The sequence below is a fragment of the Leiobunum rupestre genome, chromosome 8 (assembly GCF_980474605.1).
Source record: "Leiobunum rupestre chromosome 8, qqLeiRupe1.1.hap1, whole genome shotgun sequence".
In the NCBI taxonomy this organism is placed as follows: Eukaryota; Metazoa; Arthropoda; class Arachnida; order Opiliones; family Sclerosomatidae; genus Leiobunum; species Leiobunum rupestre.
In genome coordinates this window covers 47053026-47078398 of record NC_143391.1, presented here as the reverse complement: position 1 = coordinate 47078398, position 25373 = coordinate 47053026, and the positions used below count along the sequence as shown (strand labels likewise).

General features: G+C 33.7%; 2 protein-coding genes across 5 annotated transcripts; one reads left to right on the top strand and one right to left on the bottom strand.

The window, feature by feature from the left end:
• The first annotated feature begins 767 nt into the window (after positions 1 to 767).
• On the top strand, positions 768 to 5560 carry LOC149933539 (protein LSM12-like). Its single transcript, XM_090155636.1, has 5 exons — positions 768 to 983; positions 2291 to 2433; positions 2921 to 3030; positions 4399 to 4531; positions 5281 to 5560. The coding sequence occupies exons 1-5, from the start codon at positions 827 to 829 to the stop codon at positions 5362 to 5364; spliced, it is 627 nt and encodes a 208-aa protein (XP_090011762.1). The 5' UTR covers positions 768 to 826; the 3' UTR covers positions 5365 to 5560.
• Positions 5561 to 7065: 1505 nt separating this feature from the next.
• Positions 7066 to 19565, bottom strand: mrj (DnaJ heat shock protein family (Hsp40) member B6 mrj). Of its 4 annotated transcripts, none has more exons than XM_090156156.1 (8): positions 19369 to 19565; positions 15168 to 15313; positions 14955 to 15064; positions 12249 to 12485; positions 12070 to 12172; positions 9870 to 9992; positions 8338 to 8401; positions 7066 to 7299 (listed from the first exon to the last, which is right to left on the bottom strand). In XM_090156156.1, exons 2-8 carry the CDS (start codon positions 15230 to 15232, stop codon positions 7246 to 7248), a joined length of 756 nt encoding a protein of 251 aa, XP_090012282.1. In that variant the 5' UTR covers positions 15233 to 15313; positions 19369 to 19565; the 3' UTR covers positions 7066 to 7245. The 4 variants fall into 4 exon arrangements, with proteins under 4 accessions (XP_090012282.1, XP_090012279.1, XP_090012280.1 ...); XM_090156153.1 differs by having other exon boundaries at positions 7070 to 7299; positions 12243 to 12485; XM_090156154.1 differs by lacking the exon at positions 19369 to 19565 and adding an exon at positions 19271 to 19360 and having other exon boundaries at positions 7070 to 7299; positions 12243 to 12485.
• Positions 19566 to 25373: the final 5808 nt, after the last annotated feature.

The window sequence follows — 25373 nt, the reverse complement described above, 5'->3', positions numbered from 1 at the left end:
TGTCGATATGAGATTTGTCATTCGGTCGTAACTTTGGCTTCACAACGAACGGCGACCGAATTATGTATTTTAAACTGACTAGAGAATCTGTTGGAAGTCCCTTTAAATCCTTTAATACACTAAAAACCTTTTTCAAACTAAAATTTGATATTTGATAGAATAATTTAATAAAAAAAATAATTTGGTCCAAATTTATCAACATCGCGCTATTTGGTCAAATTATTTAGTCATTTTCAAAATTCGATCCGACAGATGGTTTAAAAAAACGGTGTATTTGGTATTCGCGGATTTTCTCCACTTGGTGGTGTTTTGTAGCGGACACTCTGAAATCGGAGTTATAACTTTGGCATTGTAGTCCAGGTGTAAATGGTCTTAGATATAAAGTAATCTTTTACAGTCCCTTCCATAGAAATAGTACCCATGAGATTTCTATGGTCCCTTTATGGTAAAACTATTTGATCGTTACAAAGATCTATTTTCGATCCCGACCCTCCCGTAATACAATTTCAGCAGCTGATGAAAATGACGTAAACGCGTGGTATTATTATCTAGAGTTTTTCTATATTTCTACAACACTGTTTTTAAGTCTGATATTTTTTTATTACATTCATAAGAGATAACTGTTAAATTACCTTTTTCAATTATATCCCAGACATTTTACAAAATTATTTTAAACTCTGTCAGACTCAGATCTAATCCTTAGAGCATTTTTTACCCGCTAGGTGGAGAGGGTGACGACTATTTTCCTCTTCTGGCAAGGGTGAATCCGTCCCTAAGCGAAGCTTTTAATTTGTTCCATTATCACAAACCCAGATTCTAGCAGACGATGGCCCCTAAAGAAGTTAAATATACGGATTCCGCTATGGCGGACGACGGGGAGTACTTCAGCATAGGCAGTGCTGTTAGTTGTAAAACGTGCCATGGGCAAGTTATTGATGGTGAAGTTGTGGCCTTTGACTACCAAACGAAAATGCTAATACTTAGTATCCTTTTCATGTTATTTAGCATAAATTTTCTACTTCAGGAATTTATCTTTTAATGACCTAAGATAAGCCAAGTCCTATGAATTTCCCAATTTCACAATGGATTTTATGATAATATTTTTTCAGTCATTTCATTTAATTCCAGTTAAAGAATTATTAATTTTATTAATGAAGATAGGAATTTTCACATTCCATCTCAAATGTTGAATACAATATTACTTCAGTGAAGTTCCAAAAATTAAAATTACTGCTGATTGGGAAACTAGCACCAAGGTGCATGTGTTGTATTACATTATAATTCTCCAGGCCAGTGTTGCTCTAAATAAAGCTGTAATAACGCTAAAAAACCAGTGTTAAAGGGCCCCACCACCAAAGTACTATTCTATGTCACTTGAAATTTTTTTAATAATGAAATGTAAACTTGGTGGAACATACACAAAATATGCATACATATTTACAACTATATTACTGATGCATTAGCTTGTAGCATTTACCATTGTAAGTGCGCAAAGTATGTCCTAATTTGGTCAGAGACATCACCACTCTTGTCTAAGCCTAAGCTACTCTGGTCTAAATAGTTAAATTGACTAAAAAGTTAATGCCTGGAAAACATTCTGTGTAATAAAATGGTGTTAACTATACTGATTTTGCGACAATTGAAAATGCAGCTATATATATTCTGAAGAACACATTATTTTTTACCATAGTAGGAACAAGTCTTTAAAAATGGTTTGTCTGTAAATGCATGTCACATTATTTAAATCAGAGAGACAAATGTAAACAAACACATATTAGGCCTCTTTGTTTCTAATGCATACACAACCCTTAGAGGCTGATAACTATTTTGTTTTCAAGGTATTTTTAAGATTGGCACAAAGCTTCAATATACATATGTCCCTCAGTACAGTTTTCTGCTGTGTTTTCAAATGCATTATTGTTATATTAGGCATATTGTATTTAGTACAGTTACATCCAGAATATATTTTTGTATATTTATGGAGGAGAACTATGTTGAGAGAGGATTTTTAGCATTTCTCCTTACTCTCAGTAAGCTCTTTCCCCCTAAAAAAAATGAAATATAGCTCTTTAGATTCGCAAAGTGCACAACAGTGGTGTTTTTTGGATCCACTTCATGTGTAAAGGGAAAACTAGACCCATGATGCCCGCAGATTATCTCAACACAGTCATTCTGCTTAAGTATAACTAAATATATTCTTGTTTACTAATAAAACACTGAATATGATTGAATTATCCATAAAAAAACTTGAAATAGAATGTTGCTATGTCTTCCTTAACGACATTGTTAGGAAAACCATCTATTGTACCCGGGAAACCGAATTTGTTCGATGTCAAAATGGTCAACCTAAACTTTGTAGAGGATGTAGTAGTAACTCAGGAAGCTGTAGCAGCAGCTCCATGTGTACCATTGCTTCCTTTGAATATTGATAAAGTAAAATATTTCATATTTATAAATTAATAATTATCATGTGCTTCAGTTGAGGTTTTGACCCTACTACCTTATCTTTTACAGGGCAATTGCCCTTCACTCTTTATCATGAGTTGTAGACCCCATTTGTATCAACTTTTATTCCCCATATTTAGGGACAGTTAAGGTTCAGTTGTGATTTTATCATTTTACTAACACTTACCCTTACCAAAAAATAAGTGGTCTAGGAAATACTTTAAGTTGGTATTTGGAATATTCTGACCATTTGAGCCTACTTAAAACCAACTTAAAGTCAACTAAAATGTGTATACCAACTAAATCCAACTTATTTTTTGGTAAGGGATTCTTAAAGGGAACATAATATCTTAGGGAGTTTAATCAATTAAATAGCTATAAGATCACAATTCAACAAGAAATACTTCAAGATTAGTGCGTTCTATAACTATAAAACCTGGAACTCTTGTAAATAACCAGTGTTTTATTTCAACAGCTCAATAGCCGAGCAAAACAAATGATTGAAGAAAGGCAAAAAGTTATTGCAGCAGTCAATGCTGGAGTAAGTCGTGATGGTGTTCTACTGTTTTTGGCTATTACAAAAACGTAAGTAGTTTTTTATATTTAATAGAGCAGTATCACCTCGTAGCTTTGGCCATGGCCGCCATTTTAGCCGCGTTTTTTTCTCTATAGGAAAAAGTATGGGTGACGTTGCGTGATGTAGCACTGACACTACTCTATATAGTTAATTCATAGCTGATGAAATAGGAGATCTAAACTAGTAGTCTTACTTACTATAAAGAATTAATAATAGAATTTGATATAATTACGTACAGTTCCACTTACAAAACTTATTCATTACCCATAGATATCTCTCCGAATTAGGGCAGAAGTTAATGTATAGCAAAAGCGATAATGTATGCATTTTAATTATGCATTTTCAAGACCCCAACTCTTTCCGTCCTCATTACCCATCACTTGAGGGATAACAGCCACCACCATTGAGCCTCTTTCAGATGTTGAACTCAGAGAAACACATGCCAAAAAACCATCTCACTAGAGGAATAATTAAGGATGACAATAGCATTGTTCTTAAAATGGACCCTCCCCTATATTGGTTTATGAAAAATATGTCTTTGAAATTTAAATTAGGGATGCACCAATATATTGGCCTATTGTTCTAATATCGGTATTGCCCTTACCAAAAAATAAGCTGTCTAAATACTAACTTAAAGCTACTTAAAAACCAACTCTGATTTCGCTTAATTGAGGCAACTTAAAACCAACTCTGATTTTGGTTAATGGAGGCAACTTAAAGCCAACTTAGAGGCAACTTGAAACTTGCTTAATAAAGACTACTTAAAACCAACTAATTACCAACTTAAAAAAATAAGTATTTTCCAGCCAACTTAAAACCACCCTAAACCAACTTATTACCCCCTTAACTAGTTTCTTGAAATATGCTAGCAGCTTGAGCCTACTTTAAACCAACTTAATAACTAAAAACCAACTTATTTTTTGGTAAGGGTGGCCAATATTGGCTTAAACAAAACCAATATTTTCAGGAAAAACTTAAAATTAAGAAAATTATTAACTTACCATTTGATTTGTGATAGAAAATATGCATCACGTTAAATGAAAAGAAACATTCGGATATTCTCTTTGCAAACATTTTTCCTTAAAAAATTAGAATAAAATGGTGACAGTGCATTGAATTGTCTTTTACAATGATAGATAGCTTTGTTAATATTGGCTGATATATCATCCACAAATAGCCGATATATCGGCTATACCCATATCGGTGCATCCCTAATTTAAATTACATGATAATTTCTGTTCATTAACTTCTAAACTAAATATCAATAAATTTTTGAATTTCCTGATCACAGACATATTAGTAAACAAGCGTGACTTTAAAATTTCAATGTAAAATTTCAATGTGTTATAACTGAAAGTATTTTCTTAAAATTTCAGGATAAATGAGGTATCTTGGAATGGAAAGAACATTGTTGTAATGAGTCAAGTCACTATTTCACCCCCATACAGACCAGAAAATTGCAAAGGAAAAACACCGGAAAATGATGCTGTCAATCATGTTAAAAAAATTGTAAGTTTTGTTTTGAGAACAAACTTATGGTCTCACCCAAAGGCAAAGGCCTTAGACACCAAAAGAAAATTGTAAGTTGTTACATGATGTTGCAACACTACCCAAAAGAAAGACTTCTCACACTCAATGTAGTTATTTAATTCATCCGGTGTTGCAAATTTTTTTAAATATTGATAATGGAACGCCCATAAATAGGACACTTCCTATTCCTCTATCATAATTTTATTAGAGTCTTTTCCACAAAAAAGCATGTAAATCATAATTTGTAATTTGTTACTGATCTTTTGAACTGTAATGTACATTATCAACAGACCTTTTGACAGTTTATTGAAAGTTGAAATAATTCAAATGTAACAAATACCTATTACAAACACTCGCTTCATATCTGAACGAAGTTATTTTCAAATTTTAAGTAATTTTTCCCATGAAGGAAGTAGGGTGTGAAAAGTCTTGTACTTGGAAAGGTCCAATTTGCAATTGCTCTATGACAGACTATCATTTATAGATATGTTACTAATGATAACATTAAAGTAAAAAGCCAGACATTATAACACAAAGGGACAAATTATAAATACATTGAAACACGTTTAAAATATGGGAGGGGTCTGGAATGTCAGTCTAAAATTGCCAGAGGCAAGCCAAAGTCAATGAGAAATTTATAACATTGATTTCAAGGAATTGCGGGCTTTGAGCAACCAAAAAGGGCACCATCAACAAAATATAAAAGATTTTTAAAATTTATTTTGTAGGTTGAAAAGCATCTCAAGGACCAGGCCTCCCTTCAAAACTCCTTGACCAATCAACATCAAAACGCAAGGCCATCTCAACAGTAATGCTTACTTTCCACAGGATCAGTAGAAGGTCGATTTCCATTGGTTTTCTTAACCGTAATTAACTGATTCTTGTTTTAATATAAGAAAATTTGTTCCTTTATTTACAAAGGATTCCATTTATTTTCTTAACAATGAAAACCTCCGTAATGTTATTTATTTGAGTGTAAAAAGAAATAAAATTATGTTGACTTAGAAATTGGTGTTATTTACTTGATATTAAAAGATGGCACTTTCAGCATGATATCATTCTTCTTTAAAGGGACTACAACTTGCAAAGCAATCTTTAAGGAAGACCCCTTCAATTTTCCCTGTACAGTAGCGCCAAATATTTTTAAAGCCAAATGCAAGAGCTGCAAACGTTGGTGTTCCACACCAAATACCTGAGGTTATATTTCCTTTAAAGATAAATTATTGAGCAATTCCATGTTAACTTTCACTGGTGCAACCATAAGTCAACCAACTGATTTAAATGAAATTTTATCCACATAAAAGTAAACAAAATGATAAACAAATCTGAAATTTAAACAAAATTACTAAGTGGTTGTCCTTTTAAATACAAACCACATTTTTAAAAGAGTTGATATTTTCTTACCGTCAAACATTTTGTTGACTAAGACTATTTTTAGTTCATTTTCCTAAAAATTTCCCACTTGATGTTAACAGTGTAGATTCCAAATATTTAATCAAATTTCTTAAATTATTTGCATGGGTACTTTTTTGGATGGTGTTTAGATTTATGAGTACAACCTTTTATGGTTTTAAGGGATTGCTAAAGAGTTTCAATTTGATGTACAACATCATTTGCTTTAAATGTTTGTATGCGAGGTTTTACATTTTTCAAATAAAAAAAGGGCAGAGAGTGAATCCAAGTCATATTTACGTAACCCAAACAATAGATTTTTACCAAAATTAGGGATCAGTCACAGGAACTGTTTGTCCACAAAAGTCATGTCGGTAAAGGAGTGTAAAGAAAAGGTTTCAGAAAAATTTCCAGTAGGTGATCACAGACAGATGGCTACGTTTTTGGCTATAATTTTTAAAATTTGTCATTTCCTGACACCTGAAAGAAAGTATTTTTGAAAGGGCATTTTTTTTATTTAGGGAGAGCCATCTGAATATACCAAATCCATGTTGAAATGCAAATTTCTTCATCAACTAATCTTGAACTTTGTTAATAAGTGTGAGAGAAAATACAATGTGTTTTGCAAACTTCTCTGATTAACTAAAAATAGGCCTTCAGTTACAACTATAGCTTAAAGGTTATTTTCTTATAAACAAAATTTGTTATATACAGATATAATGGTAAAAATTTGTCACTATGACTATAAGAAATCCCGAAGTTGTGATCAGTATAGGCATGGTTGGCTCAGGAAGAAGTGAACAAAATCCCCCAAATTTTTTTACAAAATAATGGTTATTTTTTATATCATGATAAGAAGTACGGTTCAGTCAAACCAAATTGGCATTGTTAAATGCTCAATTTATAAAGGTTTAAGTTGAGTTAAACCAATTAGTTTGACTGAAATTGTTGAAAATAAGTTTAATTTTTGACGTAAAAAATCAAATCCTTAGTTCAGTGTTAAGTTTCATGTTGAATTATCACTTTCAAAGTCTTGCGTTTCTTTTCTGATTGTTGGTTTATTAACTTCATTTATTTTGTGATGTATCAACACTTTTTTCAGAAATAATTATATCTCTGGCTGGCACAGGATTTTTTTATTAAAGCTATTGGGTGCATTACAATTATTTCAAACATGCTATTATCATTCCCAATGTTGAGTTATTTTGCAAAACTGCCCGTGTTGACAATTTCTAAATAGTTATAAATCTTGACAGTCTTCTTAATATACATAAACTATATATTTAAATCAAATCTTTTCATCATAACAATGTTCTTTTATTTTTTTGAATCTTCGTAACTTTATTTTTAAGTACCTGTAATGATGTACAATAATTAATTTTTCCCGTTTTAGTTACCGAATATATGTTATAATCACAGATTAATTACATAAATCAACAATTGCGCGCTTTACTGTTTGCTTCAATAATTACCAAAAATATTCAAAATGAAACAGTAATGCAATTTTTACATGTAAATCACAAGCTTGGATAATTTACAGTAATAAGAAATTGGCTAATTATTGATTATTCAACCAATTTTAATTCAAGAAATATACAAACACTATTGTGGTGACAATCTTCAGCCGAAAATTTACTTTCCCATGCCGCTTTGCTCGCTCAAATCACAAAAGAGCAAAACAACACTAATACGCATACCAATGCCTATTAATGTTAATCTTAGTAGGATATGGTACAGTTATTATATACATGAACAAATTTTGGTCCACTTTAAGAAAAATGTTTAAGTTAAAAACAAATATTACTTGGAACTGTTTTACAACCAGCTTAGTTGTAAAGTATTTAAAGTGATGATGAATTTCAAAAATAAACTGCTTTCTATCAATTTGTTGATGAAAAATGAGTAAGAAAATTATGTTCACAATCGAGTGAAGAGAGTGGCCCTGGACTATAATCCTTACTATAACCAAAAATGACCACTAAAGAAAATGGAAAAATAACACTGCACGGAAATTGTTAAGCCTTACCTTTGAAATTAATTAAAAGTTGAGTTTAATCGATTGAAAATTGTTAACAATACTTTCACACATTTTTAATCTACAAATCGATAGAAAGTACTTTATTTTAGCGCTTCATCGCCCCCTTTCAAGGAATGAATTTTACAATCAAACAATGACAAAAACGTGATATACCCATTAAATTAAAAATTAGTATACAAAATGGTAATGCAAGTCTTATTAGGTACTAGTTGGTTTGAAGCTCAAAAAAATTTGGTGAGGTTAGAAAAAAAAATGCTGTAAACAGGGAAAGAACGTATCTTGCCACTCCAATGCAGCACTTTTTAGTTAACTAAAATCACTATTGATAACTTATAGCTTGGGGAACTCCATTTACAGATTTTGATTTGAGTACGCCATCTTCAAAAACCGAAACAGTCTCAGTTCCATTTTCTAGGACCCTGTAAAGATACATTTGTTATCAGGTATGTATTTATTTATTTCAAAGAAAAATGCTAAACAAGCCTCCAGAGGTGGGCTTCTTTAAGAGCTTCGTACAAATGAGAGGTATAGGCTGTATACAATAGTAATAAATAAGAGACGATAAAGAACATATGGAATACAATAATAAACTAAGGGGATGAGACTAAGTGGAATAGGTACTGTTACGGATCATGCGTTTGGGAGCGCAGAAATGTAGCAGTATGATGTCTGAAAGTGCAACGACTCGAGATAGAAATAATATCCCGAGGCAGAGTTCCAATCATCTATAACATTAGAAATAAAATGATTCTGACGGGTGGAAGAGAGAACACGGGGTTTGTGAACTTTGAGAGAATGGCCGCGGGTGCGCGAGGAGTTAATGGTAAAGAAATCATTGAGGTTCAGTGTCAAGTTATTGTAAAAGAAATCATGGAGTAAACACGGATTATTAAGAGGATGACTGAGGTGGACAGGGTTAATGTGTAATATACATAGGCGGGAGGGGGCTGGGAGGTTAACTATAAGGAGTAGGGAATTATGGAGAATGTATTTTGTGCTTTTGGGAGAGCGAGGACCTCAGTTTTGAGATACGGTTTCCAAATGGGAGAGCAAAAGTCAATGTGGGGGAGTATAAGGTAGTTATATAATGTTTGAATGAGTTTTGGGGAGCAGAGAAAGAGGTTACGGCAAATAATTCCCGTGGTAGAGCGAATTGTTTTTGTTACTTTGTTAACATGAGTGGAAAACTTTAATCCAGGATCAACCACAACACCCAAATCACATTATAATAATAATAATAATCAGTTAGGCTAATACCCAAGGCACCACCTTAGGCCCAAGTCATCTAGCGACTTATTATCCCTTACCAAAAAATAAGTTGGTTTTTAGTTGGTATTCACATTTAAGTTGATATTAAGTTGGTTTTAAGTGGTGAGCATATTTCAGTAAACTAGTTAAGTTGGTAATAAGTTGGTTTTAAGTTGGTGGGACAATGCCTTTTTCTTTAAGTTGGTATTTAGTTGGTTTTTAGTGGTCAGAAAATTACATATTTTTTAAGTTGGCTTTAAGTGGTCTTTATTAAGTAACATTTTAAGTAAGTTTTAAGTAAGTTTTAAGTTGGCTTTATGTGGTCTTTATTAAGTAACATTTTAAGTAAGTTTTTAGTTGGTTTTAAGTTGGTGTTAAGTTGGTGTTAAGTAGGTTTTTAGTTGGTATTTGTCTCAAATACCAACTTAAAACCAACTTAAATAGTTCTTAGACCACTTATTTTTTTGGTAAGGGATGCCTTTAAACAGGTGGCCTGGTTACAATGCGTAGGAGGGTGGTAGCAAGCCCTACATGCCACGCGAGCCAACAGCTCCCTACACTAACTATTAACGTTAACCTCTACAAGTTTTTATGGAACAGTGAAAAATACTGTACTGGATAAAAGGCTAAATTACTCACTTTCTAGTTTCAATTCTTTTTCCATTTACAAATCTTGTCGATGTTGAAGTCCTTTTTACATTAGCTCTGTGTGCTCCATCATTACCACCAAAGCCACCAGAAAACGTTGAGAATGATGTAAAACTAATAATTTAAAGAAAATTGTCAATACATTTTAAGCTTTTTTTTACACATAAGCTACCTCATCGGGGTTACCCAAAAAAATAAATAAATTTTATCAGAAATTTCTAAATTATTGACTTAACTGATTGCCCATTTAGATAATAGCCGGTTTTATTTTCCAACAACGAACATGCTTCCTAACTATACCATTGTTAAACCCAAGAAGACTACTAAATTTTTGGGTTAAAGATTTTCTAATCCTTCCACTAATTTGTATTTGGTTTAGAAAAACCGTAATTAAAAACTTTTTTCTAAAACTTTAATTTTTTTTTAAAAGATCCCTAACCAACATACCAGATATATTAGACATAAGAAAATTAGTAAGGGGAATGTGCAAGATATACAGTGGGTGCATAATGAAGCTATAGTTTCTTCTACGCCGATATTTAACGAGTCAAATACCATAACATAATAACCATAAGTATGACAATTAAGGTTTTCCAATAATGCTATAGTCTGTCCCAAATTTTTATAAGAGGAAATTCGTCACTACCACTCCCTTCATTGGCAAAATTATTGAAAGGTTAGTTTAACTAGTGCAATGGCAATAACACACCAACGCATGTCTGATTTTTTATATTTTATTTATTTATGATAAATAAATACACGAAATTTTCTTGGTAATATGTTCTCTAGGTCGCGATGCTAGACAGCACAAGAGTGTAGCGAAAGTGCAGCTCCGTCAGGCGCCAACATTTAGTTTAAGATATTTTGGTATTTTTCCACAATACTTTTTTACACTCGTCTTGTGTTTGGAAATAGTGCTTTACCAAAATTTACAGAGGGCACGCGGGCAGTTTAACAAAATTTTGCAGAGCATGGCCATGTAAAAAGTTTTACTAACATTTAATTTACACTAGTTTAACCATTTCCACAAATAAAAATTGGACAATACTAAACTTTTATTGCAATTTATTTCTTTTAAGCCCATTGCGTATCCCCTACTTCACCTACAACAATGAAGAGGGCTGAATTTTGGCGAAAGGTAACTGTTGAAGATAAGAAACGATATCGGCTTTTTCAGTTTCGTTTTTTAACAGGTTAAAATGTTAAATGTAAATAAGATATTCTTTTTTAATTATTGCTAATCTTGTAAGGGACTAATTTAACTAGGGCAAATAATTTAACAAAATTATTATAAATCAAAACCCTTTTAATATTTCTCACAACTTCCTGGTCTGAGTGTTGTATCTAGAGGAGGCCTTCCTGAACCAGGGAACTTAGTCTGCTCTTATGCATACCTTCCATTTCCAACTCCCTCTATCAGTATCATCTCCCGCAATCAGGCCGACTCTCGGCTATTTATAGCTAAAGGGTGGCTATCTGTAGCGCCACCAGTGGCTGGTAGTGGGGAATTTGGACTCTGGCCAAATTAGGCCTTACAATCTTGTTTACTATTTTTTTAACCTAGTATATCCGCTTATAGCGTTTAACGTGTCATTATATTCTGTCATACAATCTTGTACAGTGTTCACTATTAATATGTTTTTATTAATAAACGTTTGTTATTTTAATTAACATATTATGACTTTCTACTAGTTCGTCATTTTAGTGTAGTGTAGGCTTTGCTGTTATCATTGGTGTTTAAAAACTCCAATAGTAACGCTATAAAACGTTAATTTTACAAAATTAGTTTTTCAGCGAATTTTCATTTCCACAGAATAATTTTGACACAGAAACGTTCAATATCGTCTGAAGTATAAAAAAAAATAAAGTAAAAAAAATCGGACATGCGTTGGTGTGTTGATATTTTGCCCAATAATCTGTTGAAAGCATTTGAAATTTCAATAAGCTTTGGCTTATCCTTCACGTAGGCTGTCTTTGGCTAGTTTTTACCAGAAATTTCCTAAAACTAGTATAGGATTGCAAGAGTTATCAGTATTTAGTTATATAATGATTTATATGATCATTGGCGAAACATATTATAAAAAAATTGCGTTGCGAGCATACGTATTTTTTATTAAGCTGCTTATGCTAAAACCAATAATGTAGGAAATGATCTCTTATACTATTTGGGAAAAAAGTATTTAAACATTACCTTTGGTTTAGACCAGCAGGGAATAAATTAAATCCAGTACCAACAAAAGGATGAAAGTTCATAAGACCTTGAAGGCCAAAAACATCATTCCTCGTATTTACAGCTGAAAATAACAAAATTTAAATTAATCAAAGAAATTTACTTATTCAAATTAATAATGGAATATCACTTACACGAACCATTTCTTCCATTAGTATGTCCATTTGTTGGACGACCAAAAAAATCGCCAAAGGGGTCAGCGTTAAAAAACTCTCTGAACACATCTTCAGGGTCTCTGAACGAAAAAGGAAAGAAAGCTCCGCAAAAATCATCATCATACATCGAGTGTTGACTATATTGATGGTGATTGTGAGAACCACGACCATTATTAACTAGTCCTTCCTTGCCATAAGTGTCATAAATACTACGTTTCTTTTCTGTAAAATAAACTTAAGTTCAGAAATATTTCCTATTTGCAATTGAAGTACAATTCAAAATAAACATGTTGTAAGCCAATTAGAAAAAAAATTGTTCAAAAACCTGTGAAGTTATTCCAAAATTGGTAATTGATTTTTAGGTATGGTAGCAAATTTTTATTTTATTTAAATGGTAATTAGGGTTTGCAAAAAAAGGGAGGTTTTTACTTGAAAAATCCACTAGTCTGGTTTTTTGCAGGATAAAATTCATTGGCTTTAACCGGATTTTTAAAAAAATATACATTTGTGTTATTAAAGGGCAACGCAAGTGACCATGCAGGGGGGTAAATTATCTTATAGATAAAAAGAGCGACTGCGCATGCGCTATCTGCCATAGCCTTTCCCTCTGTAAAAAAAGCAGAACCATATTTGACGAATTTATTTTGTATAAATGCGCCTCTCGGGGTTTTTACGCAAAATCCATGCATTCTTTACAAAATAAATGTAATAAAAAAAGATAAATATTCTGTCGGGGTATAATGATAGGGAAATTGTTAAGGGAGACGGGATATAGGAGTGTGTGTGGTGTTGAATTTTCTTAATCCAATGTGAGGCTAGCGGCAGAGATTTACCGCGTCCAAGGCCTAATGTTTCAACTTCCATTATTAAAAATATTCAATTCACAAATAATTTTATTCCAAAACATTGTTAAATCGAAAATATCAAAGTCCAACTCTCGGAAACTAACCCATTTATTTTCTCCATAATAAATAAATTAAGCTAGGCCTAAATTCCTGGGTTCGTTGATTGCGAGCTAACTCAGCTAAGAAAATCGAAAAATTCGCGAATGAGAACGAAATTGCGCCACGTGGCTACACCAAGGAGAATAAGGCTTTCGCGCTGTATAAAATCATCCTTGGAAAACCTTCTTACGGCTTGTTGAAGAAAACATAGTTCCCCCCCTGCATGACCACTTGCGTTGCCCTTTAAATAAAATAGTGTTATTTTCCTTCCAGCACTATGATGCCCACCCTCTTTAGGCATCCTATAGTATTAGTTTTACTAATTTACAGAAACTACAGCAGCTAAAAATAAAATCAGTCTAATAAACACCTAAGATGATTTATCAGCACACGGCGGCTGATTGAGACTGACTCTCTAATAGCACTGTATAGCAGACTATGGCTTATGATTTAGAAATAAGCAAATAACAGTTATTTGGTTATTTCTGGCACTTGTGAGGATAAACATATCTTAATACTCTGAATACTGAAAAATAAATAGTTCTATAGGCTAAATTAAATGTTTCCACTATTAAAAAGATCATTTTTTACCAATTATTTAAAAGTTTCTTAATTGACAAAATGGTAGATGTTAAAATTAATTTTGCCATGTTAGGGTATAAATAAGTCTACTTTACCCCATAAGTACTGCCGTGTGTCACAATGTAATTTCAAAATCCTCAATAATAAACACATTTTGAGAATAAATTTGATCTTGTTCTGCATGGCTCATGTAATATTAATTTTAATCACGATCGGGCAATTTGGGTGGCTTATTTTCCCTTCTATGCAGGCATCCCATAAAATTTAAAATACACCTAAATTGACAGTAGCAACACAGCACACGGTATAGATATCTGACAACATTAAATTTATCTTATCTAATTTAAGTGTATTTCTACGATATCATAGTTAAGATAAAACATTTCAGAAAAAATTTAAAAATAAGAAAATTTTCGATTAACTAATGATATTTTATTTGATTGGCCGCGCCATGTACTCCAGACTTCAGAAGATAGATCATACCTTTTTTTAGACTAGGGATTACGAGTGTAAACGATATTCAATTTGTGACAGAAAATATGTATCACATAAAATTAAAAGAAACATTCGGATATGCTCTTGCCAACTTTTTTTCATGAAAAATTAGAATAAAATTGTATTACAGTGTACTGAACCGTCTTTTAATTGGCCATTATATCATCCAATATTACCAGCCACAAATAGCCGATAATATCAGCCACGAATAGCCAATGTATCAGCTGTACCCATGTTGGTGCATCCCTAAACATTTATTTATACTTAAGGAGAATGATTATGCTGAGACGATAAACAGGCATCATGGTAGAATTTTCCTCTGGCACGACAGGGGGATGGAAAAATGTCACCAGTATGTGCTCTAATGATATCAAAAGATGTCAGTTTTAGGGAACTAATGAGATACCAGACTGATTTGAATTTTTTAAGGAGAAGAAGCTTATTCTTCGACTATGAGAGTGATTGGGAGCAACATTAAAAAATGTAGTCATTCTCTCTAAGTATAAATAAATGCATTCTCGCAAATACTTATGAAGTTCAAGAAAATGTGTTTAAAAAATGGGACAAGCAAAACTTTGAAGTGTTTGATGGCCACCTATATAAAAACAAGTATTGGAAACTGAGAAATATGATAAAAACAATAAAAGATAGGAAACCAATTGATATATACCATCTGATAAGACTTCATATGCTTCTGATATTTCCTTAAATTTTATTTCAGCTTCATCTTTTCGATCGGGATTCTTATCAGGATGCCATTTCAGGGCAAGTTTCCTATACCTATATTAAGAAACATAACTCTTATTCCAAAACACCCATTAAGAATGTCATCATATCCATATAATTAACTTTAAACAAAAGAATATGAAATATGGCTACTTACGCTTTTTTAATGTCTATAGTAGAAGAATTCCTGGGTACTTCTAAAACTTTATAATAGTCCACCATCGCAGCTGTTGTGATGGGGATGCAGGGAAAATGAAACGATTCTTTGGAACTACAGTTTCAGGTGGGAATAGACAACTTTATCTATTAAATAAACAAAAAGAAATATTATATTACCATTGGGTTGGCTAACGTTATCACGAATTATCTTATTTATGAAAAAAAAAGGAACGTTTTGTCTCTGTAATCTTGAAATTTATTACAGAGTTCGTACAAAATTTCCGGAATTTAATTCCCTGACCATTTTTGTAGAATAAATGAATGGTTTGAGGTAAAACTCTTGAAAAATATTTTATTTCAAAAATTTATTTACCTGTCATTTTAAAATTCCCTTACTTTATTGGAATATTTTCAAATTCCTTGACTTTTCCCCTGAGATTTTGGAATCATTTTCAGACTATACCATTGATTCAACAATTAAGAATTAAATTTTAAAATATTTATTAAATAAAAAATTTTTGATATTGAATAAATTTAATTGATTTTTAATCATTTTATTAATTATTTGTGTGTATTTGGTTATGTTAACTAAAATTGAAATTACACTTATGAAATGTAATTAATTAATTAATTAGTTTGTTTTTTGTGCATTTTAATAAATACATAGAAGTAGATTAACTGATTTAAATCCTCCTTTTTGGGTGAAGTGCACTACAGCGGCCTCATCAAATTTTATATTAATTTTGGTTGCGCCTGATAGACCTTGTCACGTAGATGACGAGGGTATTTTTTATTTTGGCCGCAAATGATTATTTAATTGTTTAATTTAATTTTGTTAATTTTAAAAATTTCTCATTTTCATTGAATTTTATATGAATTTTGGTTGCGCCTGATAGACCTTATCACGTAGATGCCGAGGGTGATAATTATTTTGGCCGAAAATGATTATTTAATTTTTTAATGTAATTTTAAATTTCTAATTTTTGGGCATTTTCACTTGTTTCGTTGTACTTATTTCCGTCGTGTGTTCGCCGACACCACAGTTTCGGTGTCCTAATGAATTCCAAGTGATATTCCCTTTTTTTTTATAAAATCAATTACAGTTTTTGTTCATTTTCTCGGTGTTTTGTATTTTTGGGCCACAAAGTGATATTCCTGTACTTTATCAAATCTATTACAGTTTTTGTTCATTTTCTAGGTGTTTTCTATTTTTGGGCCACTTTTTTGTGGTTGAGATTAAAAGTATATACTTGATGCGTAAGGCTTGGTACTGTCCTTACAGAACACTTTAAAATAGTACTTTCTAAAACCAGACAAAACGAAATTGACTTTGTTAATGACAATTTCTCTCTGAGCAAAAAAAGTGTAAAGTACAAGGGGATAACCCTATGAAATAGCCTTCCAAATAGTGTAAAAACAATAGAATCGAAAACGGTTTTTAAATCTAAAATCACTGAATTATTTATATTTTGAGATATGCGGTTGTTTAGCCTTCACTATTCAGTTAAGGTTTTTTTTTGTGTGCGTTATAAGCCGGGAATTGTTAACGGTAAGGTGTTTTTGGTTTTTCTATTACAATTTTCATTACCGTGGGTATATATGGATTGACATTTTCTGGATTTCTATTTGAATTACCTGGTTGTTTGATTGGGTTATTATTAAATATTTTTTTTGCATATTTCTGTTAATACAATGTTTATTACTGTGGGTATTTAGATTGACTTTTTCTTGGTTCTTAAGTATTTTAATTAACTTGTTACTTAGTTGGGTTATTATTATATATTTTTCTATTGGTTATTTTTCTTGTTTGTTGATTATGTGGGAGATAATTCATGTCTATGATTTTTTATTGGCATTGATATTTATCGGCTTCGTTGGGTTGTCGTCATGAGCCCACGCAGTTTTTATTAGTGCTTTCACTTATAGTTTTGGTTTTCGCTTTAACTTTTGTTTTTCCATATAAATTTGATTGTTTAAGACCTATAATACAATGGGTTGGTTTTTCTCTATAAAATAGTTTCTTGCACGTATATTTTACGTTTCGTGAGCGTTCTAATAATTTTAAATTTTGTATTTTCTATTTCTCTTTTTGTTGGTTTGGTAATTTAATAAAGTTTTGGTCCTAAAGTGGGTTTTTTGCTCTATTGATATTGGAAATTTGTTTAATGCAATAACATTTGTAATATTTATAGTTAAAATAAAAAATCTACTGGTTGGGATAGCACCGGGATAACATTTTTTTGGAGGACGCTTTTGATGGCGAAATATCATTGGGTACCGTCCAGTAGTTAATATACCCAAGGGCAAATTCTTCTAATAACACTCAATTTTTGTAACTACTTATAGGGTGTAATCATGTATGTAGAAAGTAATGGATATTGCACTCCGAGAAAAACGTGTAAACAGAAATCGAGATGTTCGCTCGCACCATCTAGTAACGATGTTTGTCGTTAAAACGAAAGTGAGGCGCTATGTCACATCCTTTTTTGGGTGGAAATTACGCGCCAGGTATTTCGCGAATGCTCGCGAGCAGATCTTATTTCTTCCTATGATAACTAGTTAAATTTTGATGTTTTAATTACTTAAATTCTGATAAATAAATCAATTTCTGCGAGTGAAATAACACGAATTACACGACAAACTTTCTAAACAAATAACCGACGACAATTTCAAAAACAGGAAATTTGTTTCGTAAAAAAGCGCCTCACTTCCGCCGTGAATAGAAGACGACAATATCCTAGATAGCGATCAACTGAAAATGCCTTACAGAAGGTACATGTGCAAGATCCATTACTTTCTACATCCATGGTGTAATAAGTTCCTACAGTCAACCTCTTTGAGTTAGTTAATTTGTAGAAAATCCAACTACATACTACCTCTGTTACCAAATTTATGCGAACATTATTGATTTATAACAAAGATCTCATGTTATACACTATTCTTTTCCAAATTCATATATCCGGATAATGACCATTTAATCCATGTAAAGAAATTGTCTTGATGCCAAACCTGCCTTATATCAGAGTTAAAATCAGTAATAATATAGCCCCACTTTAATGGCTTTGGATCAAAGAAAATAAGATTTAAAATTTTGCGCTACTTCATTATGCACATTCTGACAACAAACTTGTCTAGCAGTTAATGCTTCCTCACTCAGATAACAGACATACTGAATAACAATAGTTGTGCAATTTGTTAATTAATATTTATTTTTCACATCATTATCCAAGGTTCCTTGCTTATGGTTGGAACGGAAAATTTCCCACTGAGGAAAAAGGTTTTAAAACCAATTATGTAAATCGTTGTTCAAGCCAGGAGTGGCCAGGCAGTGAAAGACTTTTTGTATGTAATAATTTGTTTAAGAAAATGTGCAGCATGCAAGTTACTGCTGTCACTTGATAGGCAAATAACATACTTGCCTTGGACTAATTAATTACAAGGACATTTTGTGCAAAAGCGCTGATCACTTAAGAGTTGGCCTGTACACCAATTATGTGGAGTAAGCCAAGATTACGCGAAGAGTACAAACAATTAAATTATGCAAACTGTGCTGATTAAGCTGAGATAATGTACTCATTATTGTAACTAGATTATGCAGCCACTCGATTACAGGAAAATGTACAATAATATCGTCATTGCAGGTGTCCAACGGAGGGATTCTCTAGGTAGTGTGCCCGTTTTTTTAAACATGGCCACTTTCAATGACACCTTCGCCTACTTTTCTCGCTATTCTGATAAGAAATGGGAATAACCTTTTGGCATGCTAGCATGGGAAATTTAATCCTATCAAAATGTAGCTGTATAAAATATATTAATTAGTCCAAGTCCTTATGAAGCAAACTGAAAGCACCGAAATAAACAGGCTGTTGGACAAAAGGTTTAAAAAAGGTTACTGACCTAAAAGAAAGTTGCTTTTACCAAATCATTCAATTTGTTATTAAATTATTTATTGAACATTTAATAGCTATCTATAAGTTCTGAGCTTTTAGAAAACGAAACTGAAACGTGAAGAATAGATTCGAAAGGGTAGAAAGTAGAAACACAGAATTTGGCAACAGAAATAATAAAACTGTGGTAATGATAAATGCTAGACCTACTTACATTTTTACAGAGAAAAATTTCGTTAGTTGTTAAGGAAATATTATTCTAGTTTGAAATTATAATTTAACTAAAGGTAATTAAGCAATCAGTATAATTACCAAAAAAAAGGCCTTGGCTCAATTTTGTAAAAATTTCACACCAGGGAGAATTATTTCAAAACATTGGAGGGAAATAATATTATGAGTCAATTTTACACCACCACGACCGTCACGACACAAATGCAGCGATTTGCGGATGCAGAATTATCTGTGAGAATATCCGTCAAGTTTGTAAGAAAAAAAAGGTGATGAGGTCAAAACAGGAAAGAACGTAATCGCATACGATTATGGAAAAGTTCTGTGTTGCCAAATTTTGATGGTTTTTAAATTTCCAAATAAGGTATTGAAACGGGGAAAAATAATCATAACAGTCAAAAATATAGATTCTTTTACCTTGGAAGCATGAAGTATTCTGGAGTGGAAAATCCCATAGCGGTAATAAGAACGTCCTTTCCCGCCTATTGCTGTTAGAATTACCCAGACTACCCCGGTTTTTGGTCGGACGTCAGCTTTATCTGCCATCATTCTGGCTTGATGACGTCCGACCAAAAAGTGCATGATGGGAATTTTACAAAGCCGCAGGTGGCGCCCGACATTTCCCCTCCAGAATACTTCTCTTCTCCAAGCTTTTACGGAGAATATTCGTGGGGGACAAAGAAATCGGATAACAAACTAGAACCTTTAATCGAATGGCTGGCAGACCACCGATTAGATTCTTGGCTAAAACGACAGTAACACCATCTACACCACGCACACGAAGCTTATTTTAACTAGTAATCAGGTCTACTATGTGAATAACGTAGACACAGATGCAAATAACCATTTACAGGTGTTGTTGATTCATTAGTGGTCTTTTCCACCATGGACTAGTTAATTAGTCCATGTTTCCACTTTCTTTAACGGACTTAGCTGTAAGTACAAAACAAGATGTGGTTTTCGGATTCATATTTTTCGAAAGGTAAATACAGCATTTCTTTGTTATTTTACGAGATGATAGATTATCTTTTGAATCATTGTTATCTTTTTTATTAAAAAACTAGTTTGTAAACGGTATTTAGGGCTAGTTAGGCTTAGCCTTTGCTATCCAATTCTGTCACTCTTGTAAGCTAATGTTATGCCATTATACGTTACCTAGCTAGCTCATATCCAAAAGGTAAATTTTTCTTCTCTGTTTGTTTGGGAATTTTACCTTGGTCGCATAGGCCTAACTATTTATAATACCAAGAACGTATATATGTATAAGAACGTTGAACGTTCAAATTGGCGCCTGGTGCCATGATGCAATCGGTTAAAGAATAACTCCGCCCAAAAAACCGCGTGCGGCACGCGCTAAAGGTTAAACCGTTTCTAGCTCAAGCGCGCGCTGCACGTGGATTTTAGGGCGGAGTTATTCTGAAACCGATTAAATCACGGCCCAAGCGATGCCTTTTGTTCAACGTTCTTATACATATATACGTTCTTGATAATACTTAGTTTATAGTAGGTTTTCAGTTGGCTTCTGTTAAAAGTAGATGTACTTTTGTTTAGAGAAACTGTCTTTGCTAAAGGATTATATAACGTATTAACCAAGTATATTCTTGCTGGCTCTGAGGTCGGCCCTAAATGGGTTAGAGTGTGCAATAACTGGTGGCTTTACCGGGGAGTCGGGGTCCGGCTCTTGTAACCCGTAAGGGCGGTGGCGCACTGGGAGATGTTAGCTCTGATCAAATGGTCCTATCTCCACCTCCAACTTTGGTCAGGTTTAGGCTGGATACTGAGCTACGGCTCAGGCTAACGGAGAGGGTCCGTGCAAACTAGCCGCCTCAGCGGATTGGATAGCCTGCTGTGGGGCGGCGGTCCTGTTTCCCGGCCTTTTGGAGCCACACCGGAATCTCCGGTGCCAGTTGTGCCGGGTTACTTGGGCTGCTGTGTGCTCGTCGTTCCCCTTTAGGAGCTCTCTCAAAAGGGTTTGACTCTTTACCTCCGTAGGTAGGGTGTCGGCTGGAGTTGCTACAACATCCACTCTTAATCCCACTGCTGTGTGCGAAGTGCGAATTGGTCCACCCATTGCTGCACCTTCTGCTGGGTTGAGTGGCTTGCGTCAAGGGTGCGACCATCAGTAGTAGGGTACTACTACCCCTGCTGGATTTGTCACCTGTCCGGGCTAGGTGGACGCTGGCGTACGGCACTATGATGATAGGCCTCCGGTGGTATGGTCTCTGTTACTAGGTACACCAGGCTATAAGTTCTGACACACTGGCTCTGAGGTCTACATTTAGCGTTGAAATAATAATAATAATAATAATGTATATACTAATTTAAAGTATTAAATATAATTTATTATACGTTTGATTCGCTCGCGTTCTACATGTCGAACAGTGTCATCGGTGTCGTGTTTTTTCTTCTTCAAAGCATTGATACTGATCTTGTGCATTTAATCCTTACGCCAGTAAATATGAACTTAAATTTAAGTGACCCATTATTCCGACTTTCCCATCATTTTATCTTACACAACCTTCACAATACCTTCATTTTCAAGAGATTTATTGCATAAATAACAAGAGTTAGCTGGGTGGTAAATTTTAAACGCGGTTACATGAAGAGCGGCGGGCCCGTTTTAAGTCAACGCGAAGGCGCCAAATTGTAAGACGCGTTTCGGGTACAACGTTAAAACCGCGAATACGACACAACGATTGCTCGTATGTAAAATGTTCATAGAACATTATTTGTAGGAAATAGCTGGGCCCTAATGTTCGTAATTGGGTTTATAGCCGTACATGCAATACTAATGTAGATATTCGCGATAAACAATTACTGTGCACCGGTTTCCCTCATAATCATTGCGGGTAGAACAACTATTTCTAACCGTAACCTGTGAAAAGATATGTTTTGTTTGAGTAATTACTCCTAAAATATTTAATTAACCACTCTTCATTTTTTATTTAAAAAAACTAGCTTTCTATGATTTGAAAGAAACGCGTTTTCTAGTGCGTTCTTAGCAATTGGAAAGAAAACTATTTCTAACACTAACCTGTGAAAAGATGTTTTCTTTTGTGTATTTACTCTTACATGATTTAATTACGCAATTTTGAGCCATTATTCAACTTTAATTAAACACAAGTCGCTTTAAAGATGTAAAAAAAACCGCGTTAGCGTCGAGCTAATGTCGGCCATTTAATCTTAGGCGAAATAGAGTATTAGTTCACCAGTGTGGCGCAGATGGCGTAACTGTCGTTGCTAGCCAAACGAAAGGCATCGGCCAAAGGCAGGGTTTTTTAAAAGTTCTAATCGGACCACGCGACAAAATTTCAAAAATCGTTCTAGTTTGTTATCCGATTTCTATGGGCTACACCAAGGATAATATGGTTTTCGCGTTGTATAAAATCCTCCTTGGACGTTGGAAAACCGACTCACGACTTGTAGAAGAAAACATAGTTTTTAACCAAGCATGGCCACTTGCGTTGCCCTTTAAGCGCCTATTGGAATTACTTGGAATGATAATATTTATAATACGCAAAGGCACCACCTTAAGCCCCAATAGTGTATTTTTATCGACGAACCTTGCTTAGGCCAAAGTCAGCAGCGACTTTGAATAGTGTAGGAAATTATAGAAATTAGATTAAAGGGAATAGAACCTCCAACGCGTTTTTTATGGAAGACCCCATCAATTTCCATTTTGCCCTTCACAATCAGCGATTATCAGCGCCGCAGGTGTGGAAATCCATGAGAGGCAGCGGACAATATTGGAACCCTCGGAGGGCGACAGAAATATCAGAGGTTATATTCCCTTTAACATTGAAGGGCTTGGCGTGGAAGTGGAATATCGTTATTTTTATTCCACACTATTTTCCTAACGATAGAATCCATTCCACGTCATTAGTCGGTAAGTGACCTAAAGAACGTCTCAGAACAGAGCCCCAATACCACGTTATATAAGTATAATAATCAGCTAGGCTAATACCCAAGGCGTTTGTTACAGTTTCCATTTTCTACAAATTAACAGGGCCGATAAGTACTTTTAATTTAATTTAATCATTCTACTCATGATTTAATCATTTTAATCAGATTTAATAATTAAATCATGATTCAACGCGATTTAATCAAATTGAATTTTATCAAAATAATCACGATTAAATCGGATTTAATCTTTGGGGGGTGCGTCGTTAATCAAGGAAATGACCTGCCCCTCGTAGACGCTTCAATCATGGACCAAGAATTTAAGGGGACTAACTTTTCCGGATATTTTGACTGCCTAAATCAGAAGGCTTACTGAGGTACATCAGCCGCTTTGAAGCGCCTCAAGAATTCAGATCAACTATCACTGCGATTTAAGCTTAGGAGACAGTACGTGCGAGCAAAGATAATCTAGACTACGTACCCTAGATTGGAAATGCGGCGAGATCCCTACGGGCTCCCTTCTAACCGTGCGATTCCCTAGTTGCGGGGGGCAATGTAATAGCTTGGTGGAAAAAGTCTGAAAAATTCAGTTCGGTTCAGTTTTAAACCTCGTATTCGCGGTCGGTGCTGGCTGCAGCTGGCAGCAAAGATTATTTAGACTACTTACTTTTCAGACTAAACTTCTACCCCCCCTCTCCCACTAGGGAATCGCATGAGACAACGCATTTCACGTACGTTTCTACCCCCTGGTGCGAGAAAGTTAGGTTAGGCTTAGTTCATTAAATATTTTGTTTAGAAATGAAATGGATTAAAAATAAATTTGAATAAAAAACCTCAGCCATACGCTACTGGTTATTTTTACCTAACACAATGGTTAATTACCATTACTTAAACTTTTAAAGGACCAATTGCCTAAATAAAATGTCAAAAGTTACTAAGCCTAATCATTTAACCGACAACAACGGCACCATTTTGTCAATATTGAACGTGAACGCTCCAGCTTCTCTACGAAACTAAGCCGGAAATCGACTTCAGCGACGCCAAGTTTGTCCACATTGAACTAAAATACCCGTGATTTTAATATTCCCAGCATAAAGGAATATGAGTCCCTTTGAATTCTTGGCCCATGCTTCAATAGAACATCTTCAAGGAAATCTTCAAGAAGTAATATTTCCGAGAACCAGGACCTGAAAGCTACGGTTTATATAGTGTTTGTGGAAATAATGGAAACTTTTCACCCGTACGGTATGCAACAAATGTTTCCTTTTAAACCGGTAGCTTTTCTTGACATATTAAGGCTTACCAAAAACACGACATTCTGTTTACAGGTGAAAAGTTTCAATTATTTCAACAAGCAGAAACTTGCAGGTCCTGGCTCGAGGATATATTACTTCTTGGCCATTTCATTGAAGATGTTTTATTTAAATTAAGCGCCTATGGAAAATAGTCACTATTTACTAGTAAAAAACTTCGTTTTTAAAACTAATCATTGTGTAATAATTGTTTATTTGTCCCCAAAAGACAATATTTTTTCAGTTAGGTGTAATAATTATTGGTTCCAATTCACGTATTCTCGAATTAATTTGAAGGTACACAGAATCGTTTGAAAAATTCGTAACTCAGGCCTACTTTCTCGCTTCTCAAAACAGGTGATTAAGTAGCTCCACCCTTATAATTAAACTTTTGAATTTCACTACACACCCGCGTTAGTCTCCTAAAATAATGCTGGGAAAATGCCAGAATACGATTGGTAAGATGAGCTATCACGAGTTACGAAAAGGGAGGGGTTACGTGGAATGCTTCTGGGCAAATTTTTCAAACGTTTTTACGTCCCTTTAAAACACGTCAACCGCAGTTAAAGCTAGAATATCAAGACTTTATATTTACTATGCAACCCCATAGCGACAATTAATTTAAAGTGTCAAGTTCCAAATTTATGATGGTTAACCTAATTTCATATTCCTGACACCAGATTTATCAGAAGCTAGGGTAGATGGTGCTTGCTGTAGCGAGTGTTAGCGGACAATTTTCTAATTTAGAATATACTCCTTTTAAAACAACATTTTTAAAGTATGATACCTTTATTTTATAGAAAACAATTATACGTAAACTAAGACAAAAATACTCATTGAAAAAAGTAAGAAATGATAAGTGTAAGGGGATCATTATGGCTTACATGTTTTTTAAAT